Below are 15,772 nucleotides of genomic sequence, written 5' to 3'. Positions count from 1 at the left end.
GGGCAGAGATCAGGCAGGAGATTAGGGAAGGTTGCAGGGAGGAGATTCAGGGAAGAGGTCAGGGCGTGGAGATCAGTGAAGAGTTCATGGTTGCAGATCAGGGAAGAACCAGGGAAGAGATCAGAGAACTGCTCCCAGGCATTGAGGTTCAGGAAGAGATCAAGGGAAGAAGACCAGGAGGAGAGATCAGAGAAGAGCTCAGGGGAGAATCAGGGAGAATCAGGGAAGGGTTCAGGGGGAATCAGGGAAGGCTTCAGCGGAGGAGATCAGGGCAAGAGATCAGGGAAGAGGTCAGAGTCGAGATAAGCTGAAGAGTTCATGGTTGAGATCAGGGGGTAGAGTTCATCGGAGGAGACGTGAAGGGATCAGGGAAAGATCAGGGAGGAAGAGATCAGGGTAGAGATACAGAAGAGGTCAGGGAGGTACATCAGGGGAGAGGTCAAAGAGAGTTTCAAGGGGAGAGCTGCAGGGAGAGCAAAGAGAGGTCAGGGGAGAAGTTCAAGGACAAGCTCAAGGAGACGAGCTCAAGGGAGAAGTTTCATGAGACGAGTTCAAAGGGAGAGCGTTTGGCTCAGGGGAGAACTCACAGGGTAGACGTTTAGGGAGAGGATGTTCTGAGCCGCTAGAGAGGTTTATTTGTTTGTTTTTTGTTGGTGTTTGTTGGTGTAGCTCGTTTCCGAAGTCAATCAACTGAGTCAATTAGACAACTTAAACTTGACGTTACCACAAGCAATACAATTCTGAGAGTCCACCTATTCTTATAAATCTTTTTGGACTTTCTTATACGGGTCAAAGAGAGACTAATTGTACAACGATGTTACGGTAACCGTCTCACAAAGAAGTACGGTTTATTTATGTAAGCCATATTGAGTCGTAATGTTTGATAGACAACCGAATCCCAGATTGTTTCGTGCCCATTGTACGTAATGGTTAATAGGATTTTTGTAAACATTTCGGTAACAAAAACTTTCCAGTACACCTGAACCGAACAACCTGACCCTGTCCAGAAGAAGAAGAGACCGGCGAACGACCTTGTAGTTACGCAACCTTGAGGTGTACAATGGACAAATCCAGTCCGGGGAGGTTCTGACAAACCATCTACTACGAATCCTGTACCTTGCCAATCTGATTTCCATTCATCTTGAACCTTATCTTGTGTTTACTCCCCGAAGAGATAGAACCTTTTTTTTTCTCTTGAAGAATAGGCAGTCATTCGAAAGTATCCTATTCTTACTTGTAAAACTATAGACCTCTGGTTACAATCTAACCTAACGGGTGTTTCCAACTTTCTTTAGTGTCCTTGTTAGTAGTCCATCAAATTCGGTGAACTTGTCTTATCCCGAAGTGTAATCAACATTCAAGGGATGTTGTTTACTTTTTAATCTTCTTTTCTCAGTATGTGTTCGAGCCCGTCAAAAAGGTATTTAACAATTCATCACGAGGCAAAACCAGCAATGACCAGGAGGGAGTAAACGCTAGAGATCACGTAGGCTTTGTAAGGGTGTGCCTCCTCTTAGCCCTTCTATAGTTGGCGTGGGTTCGGAGTAAAAGAAAAACTTAACCCTCTACATTGCATTTTGACCTGTACTTGGGTATAATGTAAGGTTGTTCGGGACACGATTTCCCGGTCATGACTTTACCAAAATTATAAAGGGGTCACATTTAATAACCTCTAAAAAGGGTGTACCCGTCGTAGTCGGTATGTGCATTTCTTTACATAGAGACTTTTAGCATATACCTCTCACCCTCCCTAAAATTAGCCTACGTTGACAGTTTCTATCCTGTCTAACAGGGGTACTACGTGAATGACCCGGTGTTACCCACGAAACTTGGGTAGGGAGGGACTCGACCTTTCAAGATTAAAAGACGAACCCTTTCCTGAATGCCACCAGCACCTTTTCCACCAAATAATAGCCATAGAAGTTTGGGGACAGAAAAGGCAGAGTTTTCAAGGAGGTTCGCGTACAGTCTGTGTGTCTGTGGGGTGAGGCCTTCTCTAATATAATTTTTTTTACCGGATTGACTCTAACTGGTGACGTCGTTCTTTACGCACCTCGTGCGCCGGTCTGCTTACTTCCAAGGCCAGCAAAGCCGTCCACTGACGTTTGGGAGCCGTTAAATTTCCGGCCAACACACCGTCCACGCGCGCCTGCATGCAGAACGTGTGTGCGAACGCCGCACAACCTTTCCCCTTCTCGCTAGCTCTAATGTTCACCATTCACTGTACAATTAGAGTAAGAAGAGGCTGGAGTGAGTGCCGTTATGGCTGCCCAGGTCGATAGGGTTTCATTTCCCTGCGCTGGGGTGGTAGTTCCGAGGAGAGCAAGAAGAGGAGAAAAGAGTAAAGAGGGACTAAGAAGAGAGCAGGGAGGACAGCACCGTCAGCAAGGTTCGAAGCTGACACTTAGGTTCCTCTTTCAAATTACAGCGATAAGTTCGATTTGGTTGCGGGAGTTTTGAAAGATCCCTACGACAAATATAGGAAAGGGGGGCGCGGGAATAGTCATGTTACCTGATGGAAGGGTCTTCCTGGAGACCTTCCGAATAGTGGAACTTTCCAGTTTTTTGGGTTACCTCCAAGTTTCTGTGAACCACCTTTTCCTTTTCTTTTGTTGTCTACACAACACCCTACCGTGACTTCTTTCTCTAAAACTTTCAGTGTGATAACAACAAGCCTTGTGGTGGTGGTGGGTCTTTGTAGGTGTCGGTTTGGTTTATTTTTGTGAAGGTTTTGTTTTTTTTTTTTGTTTTTTGTGGTTTGGTTGTGAGTGGTGGGGGGTTTAGGGGGTAAGTGGAGGAGTTTTGTCTGAGTGATCGCCACGAGCTAAGTATCTTATTTTGGTAATATATGGGTCGTGGTTTTCCCGTCGTTGAAGTCCTTCGAGTGGTATATTTGATAGCGTTATTGTCATTGATAATTCCTTTACCTTTTGACACGTAAAAAAAGTCCGTTACTTCTTTTCTATCGACATGTCTCGTTCTACGTATGTCATTGTACGATGACATACATTAACGTCTTTTTTGAACAGTGTAGTGTTGTGGGTTTTTTTTGTTTTGAGTTTTGTTACTTTTAATATAATCTGATAGGTGGGTTAGTTTTATTGAACGTGTTGAGTTTTAGTGGTTTTGGGGACAGTCCAATAACTTTTTGGTTGTTCTAGACGGTGTTTTGTGTACATTGGGAATTATATATGTTTTGGGATAGGTGAAAGGTGTTCAAACGGTTTGTTTTTTTTTTTTTTTTTGATGTTTGTTGGACATTTACGGCGCTGTAGTAAGTAAAACTTTGAACACGAAAACCGACACAAACGCCAAACCAAACGACATCCAAAGTCACCAAAGGTAAACTCTTATAGAACAAATCCTCGTAGGTATGAGTAATACGCGGGTTTATAGTTGTTTGGGTTTTCTCTATGTGACGGGGTTTTTGTTTGTGGTTCGGCGAAGTATCAAATAAGACACTCTACAAAGGTTACGAAATTACATGTGTTTCTTGCCGTAGAATATTATAACAGAGGGTTGTTATATGTGTTACTGGTTAGCAGCGAGCGGGTGCGGTGGGATGATATGAAGTGTGGATTTGGAGCTGGACTTTGGCTCTCCCGGGTTTTCTGAGCGGGAGGGGGGAGCGACGAGAAAGTGAGGGGACATAAATATACAGTGTTTTTGACTGGTGCATAGGATATGGATTATATAGATTTATAAGTGTTAGACAATAGTGTATTCGTGTGATTTACAGAAGCCAAAAAAATTTTGACGAGTTGTCTACAAGAGAGAACAAGGGGCCTGGGCAGTTTGCATGGGTAACAAATGTCTGATAGTTTATATTCGACTGTATACTAGTGTACAATGTCCCTTCATTGTTTCCTCAGGTTACCTCCCGCAAAAGTTCGGTCCCACCTTTTACCGGTTTTCACTTTCTCTTTTATAGCCTTGTCGTGCTTTGTGTGACTTATTCCTAGAAACACTACTCCAACGCCTTCCACAAGCAAATACTCGTGGTAATTGTGGTGTGCTTTGGGTGACTTTTGTCACAACAGATTCGCATACAAAAAATGATACACATCGCAAACCAACACTCTAAGAAACAAATTGACAATGAAGTGAGTTTAAGGTAAAGTTTCAATCTCGGTAAGCTGCTGTTTGTGTTTAATGTATGTTAATCATTTTTTCACTTATCTGTCGGTCATTTCTAGCTACTTTTATTCTGTGTTTGCTCGTGTTATGTTTTCTACTTTAAGGTGAACTGGCTTATTAGTGCTCAGTAGTTATTGTTGACTTGAGCTCACGTACTTGGTGGTATTTGGTGTAAATTTATATTAGGGCACACTTTCACTCGACACTATAACAGACTCGTCCGTCGTGGGCGTGAGCCTATGATGTATTGCCTCGACCTTGAGTAGTATGTGTTATAGCTGGAAGTCCTTCTCAGGTTTTTTCGCTGTGATTCTGGACTGACCTGTTTCTTCTGCTTGGGTTTTTTAGTGGACCATTTGTTGTGTCTGTAGGAACAGTGTGGTGTGTGAGCGGTAGGTGTGTTTGTTTTTTGTTTTTTACCGCATTCTGTTTGGTGTGTATTGTGACCTTTGGGTTGGTTGTTGGCGTTTTTAGTGGTTTGTGTGTTTTTGGCGTGTTTTTGTGTGTGTGGTCGACCGTTTGAGTTGTGAGTCGGTGACGGTTATCTTTAAATCTCGGCCGTGAGGTGATATGTTTTAAGTAAGTTTGCTTGATTACCCGAGTCATCTATTATTTGTGTAACGGTATTATATCTATATTATACGGTAACTGATTCGTCTCTGTAGATCATACCGTTCTACAATATCTCCATCGTTTTCTTAATTTGGGGAGGTGGAGGTTCGGGTATATGTTTAGTGTACAGTAGGTTGAGCGGTTAAAGGCTGTAGTTTTTTGTTTGTCTTTTTTGAGTGCGGTGGCAATAGTTATGCAGTTTCTTTAAAATTATGTAGTTTCGTTTGTTTTTGTAGGCGTACTTCTGTTATTTATTTTTGGTATTGGATGGGTTTATGCTCTTTGTAAATATACTTACGCTTGTTTTTTCTTATTTTTTGGTGTATGGGGTTCGTGGGTAGAAGGGTAGGGTTGTTCCAAATTTTGTAAGACTCCGGAGATTGCTTCGGTGTGTGGGGTAAGAAAGGACACTACATAAGTCGAGAGAGATATATATTTTTTTCATTTGAGCATGTTTTGTAGACTATCGTTAAATTTTAAATTTTTGTTATTAAACAACCGGAACTATAATTCATTCCCTTTTACAACTTATAATGTTGTTTGTGTGGATCTGTGATTTTATTAGTGGTAAAGTCAGGTTCATGTGTTCGTGTGTGGCGTGGCTCTTGTTTTTTTGTTCCTGTGGGATGTTTCTTACACTTAGTACTGAGTGCAGTTGTGTGTGTGTTTATCTTGTGGTATTTACCCGAAAATTTTAGGCATATAGTATACGGGTGTCTTTTTGTTAACTTTCGTGTTTGTTAACACAAATCCATTACTTGGTTGGCTTAGTTAAGCTTGAGTTTTTTTTAGTGTAAAACACCTTGTTTAGGGTTGTGAGTTATTGTGTTTTACGGGTAACTTGACAACTTAATGATCCTCCTACATTGTATGGTTATGTGTGTTGGGACTTGAGAAGAGACTAGAGAGGGGACCAGAGAAGGGACTAGAGAAGGGACTTGAGTTAGGACTTGAGAAGAGACTAGAGAAGGGACCAGAGATGGGACTAGAGATGGGACTATGGCAGCTGGGGCCAGAGCTGGGTCTGGGACCATGGCTGCTGGGGCCGGAACTGGGTCTGGGACCATGGCTGCTGGGGCCAGAACTGGGTCTGGAGCCATGGCTGCTGGGGCCAGAACTGGGTCTGAACCATGGCTCTTGGGGCTCGGGCTGCTAGCCTGGCCTTGCGACTCCTTCTTTTAGGAGCCGTTTGGAGGCTCGTGGACCTCCAAAAGCCAGACAAGTTCCAGAGAACGGCTCCTGGACAGGAGCAGGAGCTGGGGCAGAAGCAAGGATTGACTCCAAACGGACCACACCGATGCATGTGGTGTCATAAAGGGAATTGGGAGGCAGAGAGCTAGCATGCCTGAGGCTAGCAGGCAGGGGATAACACACCGAGAGGAACTCCAAAATCCAGCCAGGTAAGAATCTCACCAAGCCTGGTTTCTCCATAGTTATCTGGCGCGCCTCTGCCAGAGCAGCCTCTCACTGCTGAACCCCGGACGCTCCCATCCATCGATCAGAGCAGGTAGCCAAAGAAAAGGTAAAATCCAACAACTCCTGCTCAAAAGGATCTGCTAGGCCCATATTTGGTGGGTTCGTACTGTTACGGTTGAGTGAAAGAAGCAGGACCCAAATGCAGATAACTCTGATTAACCTTTATTTCAAGGATAAAAAGAAAATAACTTGGGAAAAAAACAGAACACTCACCGGTGAACTCATTCACAAACAAAAGACGAACCCACACTGAACACAGGAAGAGACAAGACTAAATACAGGGAGGGGTAATCACAAGACGAGAAACAGCCGGGCAGGGGAGGAGAAACACAAGGGCGACAGGTGAACACAATCACACAATCAGACAATTAGACACACCAGGGAAACTAACGACAGGGAGGAAAAACACAGGAAGAAGGACCAGACAATATACAAGAGGAAAACATGACGAACAGCAAAACACCCAAAACAAGACATACAAAACGTGACATAACACAATAATCGTAACAGTATGGTTGGTCCAAAATATCAGAAGAAAACTCATGGTATCAGTATGAGTATTGTATGTCCATTTTCCCAAAAAATTATCATGGTATAGAATTTTGAAAAAACTGAAGAAATTGTCATATTATATAGTATAACGAAATGATCAGTAAAAACAAACACAGTATAGGAAAAAAGTCATAGTATAATGTGATACAAGGTTTTAAAAATGTCATAGTGTAGTAGTGAGTCGAAAATATTAAAAGAATGTCAAAGTATGATATTTAGAAAAAAAGTATAGTCTTTCGAATAAAAAAAATCCCAAAGATTTTTCAATTTATCAGAAAAAACAAACACAGTATAGAAAAAAAGCCAGTATTGCGAAGAAGTACTTTTTTTTTTTTTAAAAAGCCATAGAATATTGTGTCAAAAATGTAGAAAAAGTAATAAAATAGTTAGTAAAAAAAAAAGAAGTAGAATGTGATTTACGCCATCGTATAGCTCAATTGGTAGAGTTGACAAGCGGAGGACCGGGGTTCGAATCCCGCCCGGGACCATAGCTGTCACTTGAATAAAGGGACTGGTTGCCCAAAAAACTATTTTAAAAAAGTCAGCATGTCATATAAAAGTATACAGAAATGTCTATCAAATTGTCATAAAACTAATCTTTGGTTAGTATACAAAGTCAGAATTCAGTTCTGTATGTCATAAATACTATTGTTAAAGGTCATAAAAAAAAACATGTTTCAACAAGATTTTAGTTATAAGTAGCGTCTTTTTTTGACATTTATTCATGATGGAAAGTGCAAGTGTCCCTGAACACAACATATACATTATAATCTTTCTCTCACCTGTGGAGGGATGATGTCGAACAGATCTCCTGCCAGCGCGTACTCCTGAGCGAAGATGTAGTACTCGTCGGTCTCGAAGGCGATGCCGTACATGTTGATGATGAAGGGGCAGGGCGATAGGTACAGGGAGATGCTGTACTCTCTCAGGAAACTCTTCAGCTTTGTCGTCTTCCTCTTCAGAAACTTCAGGGCCATTTTAGTGCCTGAGAAATAAAAAAGGAGGACAGAGGAATGTTACATAACTCCATAAATCTCCATCCTCGTTCCCTCGTTTCTCATACATATGAGATTTGTCTAGGGTAATTATTTCACATCTGCCTAATTGCAAGTAGGAAACTTAATTAAAATGATCAAAATGTGATGAATAATTAAAATCTCCCACGTCACTGAGTTCAATCCTGCCGTTTTTCAAATCCTCCAGACTCTATGTTCCCGCATAGAGTGACCTGCTTACACTTTAACAAAGTAAGGTTTCTACATTTTTAACACAAATAAAAGTCCTGCATTTATTTATGTATGAATCAGCAACATTTATTTGTAGGTATTTCAAGTAAAACTATTAACTGTGCAGTAAGTTGTTCCCTGTCAGCGATTTACTTTTATATATTATTTTGTTATATTTTGCATCTTGTGCAATAAATGTACTTAATTATTTCCGTCTTTAATTTGTGTCAATGCCGCATTTTACGTCGTGTTGTAAATATTAAACAGTATAAATGTAAGAGACTGTATTTAATGATGTTGAACCATTAAATACATTATTACGTTCAATATGACATCACTCCACCATTTTATATATATAACAGTTGTGTAAAATCTGCAAATGAAATGTAATTCTTGAGATCTAAGTGTCCTTGAACTTTGATCATGTATAGGACAAATGGACTTTTGTGTCAAATAAAAAAAAAAAGGTGTCTTTAATCATCGTTATGATTAATGCAATTCAATCAATTGACACCACTATCATGTAAAAGTGATGCACTAAAACAAATGTAGTCTTGTGAGGTTCAGAGGCTCATCTTGGCAGACACTTTATTGCAACAAGAGAGAAATGAACAGAGCTAATCTAAAAAATATAAAAAGGTGGAACGCTGCCACGTCTGCCTCTCTGCACCATCAGTCAGAGAAGAGGAGAGGAGAAGAGAGGGGAGGGGAGGGGTCTCCAATAGCACCGGCTCAGCTCTGCAGAGCGCTCTGTGCAGGTCAACAGAGAGCCTTTGGGAAAGGTCCGGAGTCTGTTCATAACGCTTTGTAATGTTGACCAGACTATACACAAGAAAAATAAGTCCCAATTACATAAGTGATGCACAACTTACCTCGAGAAAATGTGCATTTTGTGAGCTGTGCATCAAATAAAAACATCTGTAAGAATATCATCTATTTTAAGTCTCTAATCCTGCAGAAAGCGTCAAATAATAATTGCCGTACAAGTAATATTAATATTCTTGTTATGGTTACCAACAGTATAACGTTATTTTTAACACTTATTAATTGTAATACATTATTATATAATTATAGTTGTATCTTTTCATTTTTTATTATTTGTAGAGAGTTATTGTGTCTTTGCCATCATATTTATCTATATCTAAAAGACGCATGGCAATACTATTTTTTACAGTACAGAATATTTGAAACAACAAATAGATAATGTTGTATTCTCTAAGCAGCAGCTTGTGTTACAGACGTTTCATGTTTTCATGGAAGATGAGTTGTTTTCTGAAAGTCAGCCTGCTGGCTCATTTGCACGAGGACAAACATGTTCCGAGGAACTCAGCTGACTCTAAACTGTGAGGGTTTCAGGGCAGGACCTACAAATAATCTGCATTTCAAATCTACCCCACGGCCCCTTAACTGTCAAAACAACAACTCTTCAAAATAAAAACAGTATGCTTTTATCTTTCTGTCCACATTTGGTTACTTATTTAACATGTTACATTGAATAACACTTCTAGTACATACTTCTAATAAGTCGGTAACATATTCAATGAAGGACTCTTAATGTAGTATTTTAACTGTGAGACACGGGTTTACTGTGAAGTAACTTTAAAGGAATACTATGTTTCCACACTGACTCCCCTCGGTACAAATATTGAACAAATACTTTTAGAGAAAAAGGCTCAATTAAAGGAAGGTATAAAAAACGGATATAAAGTCGTGTTACTGCAGCTGTAGCATGAGGTAAAAGTTGAAAATATCAAAATGAAAAGAAAATATTCAAAATATGTTTGAAATAAAATGCTGACAAATTAAATATTGGATTTTATTTGGCAGAGGAAACTGAATATTAAAGGACAACCCCATTTCTAACTGTGACTGATTCACATTTCAGTTTCCCTCTACACTAAAACTTTAACACAGTTATGATTCAAAAGGTCAGAAACGATATTGCCTTCAGGCCATTTATCCCCATAGTGAACCTGACATTTAAACCGAGCACCATCAGACAATTAGACCTGCTCTCTGATGGAGAAGATCTCAGTAGTAAAGCAGAAGGTAAAACCACAGGTGCACGTTGTTTCAACTCCACACTTCACAGGCTGGAAAGGTCAGAACTCATCTCGGTGACACACTACCGCTGCTTTCAAAATGTGCTTTGTGCTCCATAAAAAGAAAGTAGGACATCATGGGATTTTAATGTGGAAAGGTTGAACAGATTTTCCATTAGTACATTTAAGCAATCTGAGTTCAGATATAGGCCAAAAATACTGCATTACATATGTGGACAATTACGTCAAATGTATTTTTCTAAAGTAAACACTTAAACAACATGAAAGGGCTTTTATAAGTGATTGTGGAAGATAAAACGGTAAAAAATGGTATTCTTTGTTTGCTGATGCTTCAATTCCAGGTACCAAGTAAGTAGGTATTGAAGTAAATATGGCTTTAAGTAAGTAGGTAAGTAAGTAAGTATTGGTAAGTATATAAATATGTATATGTAGGATGTTACTTATGTGTATGCTATGTTTTTTGTATTTGACTAGTAAGTATAAGTGAATGAGTAAGTAAATAAATAAGTAAGTAAGTATGTAAGTTAATATGTAAGAAAGTAAGTAAGAAACTAACTAAGTAAGTATGTAAATTAGTATGTAAGTGAATAAGTAATTAAGGAAGTCAGAAAGTAAGTAAGTAAGTAAGTATGTAAGTTAGTGAATAAGTAAGTAACTAAGTAATTATGTTAGTAAGTAACTAAGTAAGTATGTGAGTATGTAAGAATGGGAGAACTGAAGTTTTGATATTGTTGTTTCCCGATTTACTTCCACTGAACAACACTTTTGTCAGTTGTTTCCTTCTTTGTTTGCCATGGAGGCATGTGAGAAAAAGATCAAAGTAACACGGGGTGAGTAATTGATACACAAACGATATATTTTTGGGTGAGTATTCCTTTAATTAATCATGTGGAGAAATCCAAGGTGTGATGCACCTTCCAAGCCTAGCTTCAAAACACTTCATTTCAAAGGAACATCAAAAGAAGTATTTGGAATCAGCTTCAGCGTCAACACACACACAGTTACCTCTGATTTTGTGTACGACCAGGTCCACCTTCCCGTACGTGCCCTTCCCCAGCTCACAGACCACCTCATAGTATTTGTTCATGTCCAGTTTCTCCAGGTTCTGAGCAGCAATCATCTGGAGTTCCTCCAGGATGTCGATGGAGGCGCGGGAGCCGTGTGGCGAGGAGTTCATTGTTGTGGAGGGCGGGCCGGGATAAGGGTCCGGGGTGAGGGTCCGGGATGGAGACGGATGTTCCTGCAGGAAGGAAGAGAGGAGGTTCACTACGAGACCAGAGCCCACCCGTCTCCACCTCTGTAAACACAGCACCGCCACGTATTGACTTTTATGTGAACGTACGGGAGCTGGATGCTTTGTGTTCATGAGAAAGTTCTTTTATAAAGATCACATGGAGCATGAACAAGGATGTGTGGTTAGTGTTCCATTATACGCTGTAGAAGAAGTTCAATTGACAGTGTGAAAAGTACAATATGAATATCGCATTTCAATGTTATTAACGTTATAACATTCAATATTACTAGAAAACCCTATTTTCACCTACACTATATAACTCCTGCATAAGATCACATTGTATCTTTATTCGACATGACATATATTCCCTATAGAACTGTGAATTCTAAGATGCTAAGCAGCATGTGTGAAAAATAAAATACAATATTAATATCGCATTTCAATGTTAAAAGTTTACCAGTTACAAAGTATTAGCATGGAAACATAATTTTATACGAAAGTAAAAATATTATTGTTTTTTTTAGAATAATACAGATGATGTTATTGTTTTAATACAGAACATAAATGATAGGTGCAGTTTATTTCTAAGTAAGTACTGCTGGATACATTTATAAATAATAATATATAATAGTTTATTAGTTGGTTTTATTTTGTATTGAGTTTGTAAATCTGTTTCTAAACTATTCATTTTTTCAATAAATGTACAGGAGTGGAGTTTACTATATACTCTCTTCTTGCACTATTTCATCAGTTTTATTTGTTCTATGTCCTACATACAGTATGTTCATGTTGCACTGTTGGAGGAGCCTGTGACCTAAGTTGTTCATTGCATACACTGTAACTAATGTACAAATCACAATAAAGCCTTGAAACTTGTATAAGTAATATAATAAAAAGTATAAAGGCAAATAAATAGCTTATGTTGCTTCAGTAGAAAAAAAATGGAATTACGTAAGTATCTCAACATCGTAGGTACAGCAGACAAGTCAATATGTTCTACACCACTGCAGTCAGAGAAATGAAATGTGTCAGATTGGATCACAGAAGAGGGAGGTTTTGCTCTTTGTGGAGCGGAGCAGCTGATAAATGATCCTCCTGCAATAATGAACATCTAATTCTGACCCGACGTGTTTCCCATCACCAATTCCAACCTCAGAAAATCAGCTTCTAAAACAAGAAGCCAAGCGACACTCTCCTCCTCCAGTGTGACCCCCTGCAGCGGGCCAACCTCTCTGAGGGACTGCAGACACTCTGAGGCCTGATGGCACAGCACAATGAAGCCGCTCTCATAATGAGGATGAGAACGTGTCGAGTAGACGGGTGCTAGCCACTTCCTGTGCATCAGGTCCATCTGTGTCCATCTGTCTACTTTAATACAACTTGGAACCACATATTGTATTTTACTCCTCAAATGTATTTAACATTAGTTTCTCTTTTGCAGGTTAAAAGGGCGCAATTATGTTCAAGTTCAGGTGACATGATTGTATTCTGTGTCTCTACTCTGACATGTTTCCATGCTTTAATGTTCAAAAAGCTCTTTACTTTTCTCATACTGCCTGTGCTGCAGCACCTCTTTTCACCCTCTGTCTGAAACCAGAGCCCAGTCTGCTCTGATTAGTTAGCTGGTCAACTCTGTTGTGATTGGTCAACCGCTTATAGATGTCTCGCCCCTTAGCCTATTACATTCAATGTGTTGGAGCGCTAGCCAATAGAAGCGCTAGTGTGACATAGTGATGTCACTATGTTGCGGACGTAAACAAAGAAGTCGTTTCAGGCGGGGGTATTCAAATCCCCTGTGTTCCTGCAGACCATTTACATGCACAACAATCTATATACACCCGACTACAGGAAAGAGAAGACCTAGAAAAGCATATAGGACCCCTTTAAAATGATCATAACAAACTATAAGAATCTCATAATGACTTTGTATATACTGCTATGGATGAAAGATACCATGATGTAAAAAAAGGCAAAGTTTGCTCCAACTTTATCAGCTGCAAAATGTGAAATGATGCACACATTAATGGATCATTAACTATAATCCAGTGATATAACTATTCAGAACAATTGCCATAGTTTACGTAAGGGATAATGTGCTGCGACGCGGTCATTATGGAGAATTCTATAAAACATAGGTTTGAGCAAGCTCTCTGATTGGTCAAAAGGCGTGTTTGATTCCACGATCAAACAACGATCAAATAGAACGTGCCTAATCACAAAGTATCCAGTGGCCTACACACGCCACTAGCCTACCGAAACTACTTCCATGAGCCTACATCGTGTGGTTTCCATAGCGACATTTAGCGACACACAGCCGTTACACTGTTATACATTGTCTCTCGTTGGAAATCGGTAGCTACAAAATGTCAGATTTTAAAGTTAATTTTGATTTGTTGGGGGGCCTCAGTATTGATGAATGGTTGGACATGGACACAGACCACAAAACCAACGAAAGATTTGCGGCTGTTTCAACTGACGAGTTGAGTGTGTTGGAAAAAAGTCGCAACGAAAAGAGTACATTGGCGTCAACTACCTGGGCTGTCAATCGTTACCATGGGAACTACTTTCTAGGAACTACTTTCTGACGGAGATTAACTCAAGCAGAAAGCGTAGGTTTGGGAGCAAATTAGCCCACATTATGAAATTATTTTACGATATTGTTGATTACAATGATAGTTTGTGTAATAGAATCGCAATCATACACTTGAGGCCGTTCTTGAACGTCATTATTGGTAATAATGATGTTCAAGAACGGCCTCTCGTGCATGATTGCTTAAAAGAACACCGACAGGCTGATTAGGAGCCCGACGCGAAGCGGAGGGATTTAGATCGGCATGAATGTGTTCTTTTCCCCATAATAACCAAGTCGCTGCACATTATCCCGCTTATTACATGGCCACATTCTCAACAAAGTAACGTTATGACTCCCAATATTAATTGAAATGCTTTTATGGATTTAGAAAAACCCTAGGGTTAAACCCTAACCCTAACCCTAACATGTCACCCATCTCCTTCGCATAGAGTTGATCAGGTTGTTGATTGTGGCCTGTGGAATGTTGGTCCACTCCTCTTCAATGGCTGTGCGAAGTTGCTGGATATTGGCAGGAACTGGAACACGCTGTCGTATACGCCGATCCAGAGCATCCCAAACATGCTCAATGGGTGACATGTTAGGGTTAGGGTTAGGGTTAAACTGACTGGTTTTCGGACCCCCCCAGACCCCCCCAATAAAGCAAAACTGCACGTTTCAGAGTGGCCTTTTATTGTGGCCAGCCTAAGGCACACCTGTGCAATAATCATGCTGTCTAATCAGCATCTTGATATGCCACACCTGTGAGGTGGGATGGATTATCTCGGCAAAGGAGAAGTGCTCACTATCACAGATTTTTTCAGATTTGTGAACAATATTTGAGAGAAATGGTGTTGCATTTATATTTGTGTTCAGTGCAAGTTACGTGTCTGAGTATCTCTTCCACCTCTGATCAAAGCCAGTTAAATAGAAAGGATCATCTCGCAGTGACAGAGGGAAAGTGGCTCCAGACACCAACACTATGTGCTGAGCATGAAAGTGCAACCAGCAGACACAAAATGAGGAGTCAGCTGAACCCAGAGGAGCCGACCGGCTGTCCATCACCGGGCCACTCAGCATCCGTCTGACAAGGTCAATAAAACAAACACACATTAAACGAGACAGCGAGGCTGCAGACTGAAGAACTACCTGCAAACAGCCTTTTTATTTCCTGCCTCTGTGATTTGAATTTAATTAAAATTCAAGCTCTTCTCTGTCCAGTTTATCTGCAACACAGTAACAGAGTATCCGCATTATCAGCACAATACAGGAAATGGGTTTTGTGTCTGCATGCAAAAAGAGTCGCTTTTACAAAACCTGCTTTTCAGACATAACAGGTGCACGGGGAGATGCTTTAAAGCTTGTATCACACATGGTTCCCCAATTCTCACTGAAAAGAAAGGAGCAGATGGTTTGAACTTCATTTCACACAAATGTTTTGTCCCCCGCATTCAAGTTATACAAACAGTACAACCTGTAAAAAAGGCACTTTGCAATAGCTGTGAAAATGGTGGTGATGGTGGAAAATGTCTTTATTTTAAACCTGTTTTAGATTTACGCATCAAAAACAAAAGACTGGAAATATTTGGGAAATAATAATAATCTCAAAACAAGCATCTATGCTTGGATTAAGTTGTTGGAAAGGTGGCATATATTTTTAAAACTAAACTGAGAATAAGTGCAATGGAAACAGAGGGTTTCCACACAAACAGGCATGTGCACAGTTTTTAAACACAGAGATGTTTTTAAAAATAAGCAGCTCACTATGTGCTCACGGCAAGGAGACGGAAATATTCCAATGGAAGATAAAAGTTGTTATTGTATTCGTATGCCCATTTTATATCCAGGCATCAAAAACACCAGACTGTAAATGCTGGATATTTGAAAACAGAAATATTAAAAT

General features: G+C 40.0%; 1 protein-coding gene across 1 annotated transcript in view; it reads right to left on the bottom strand.

Moving 5' to 3' along the window:
- Window positions 1–11,890, bottom strand: part of LOC104949923 (serine/threonine-protein kinase SBK1-like) — a 15,138-nt gene extending 3,248 nt beyond the window's left edge. Inside the window, exons 1-2 of the mRNA XM_010776362.1 lie at window positions 11,072–11,890; window positions 7,560–7,762 (exon numbers count right to left, since the gene is read on the bottom strand). Of these exons, the coding sequence (XP_010774664.1) occupies window positions 7,560–7,762; window positions 11,072–11,432 (564 nt within the window). The 5' untranslated portion in view covers window positions 11,433–11,890. The remainder of the gene's footprint in view (window positions 1–7,559; window positions 7,763–11,071) is intronic.
- Between the last annotated feature and the right edge of the window lie 3,882 nt (window positions 11,891–15,772).

Source organism: Notothenia coriiceps, unplaced genomic scaffold (assembly GCF_000735185.1).
Source record: "Notothenia coriiceps isolate Sejong01 unplaced genomic scaffold, NC01 NC01_scaffold00016894, whole genome shotgun sequence".
In the NCBI taxonomy this organism is placed as follows: domain Eukaryota; kingdom Metazoa; phylum Chordata; class Actinopteri; order Perciformes; family Nototheniidae; genus Notothenia; species Notothenia coriiceps.
Note: the sequence above shows the minus strand (reverse complement) of the source record. Positions and strands in the feature narration are given on the sequence as shown.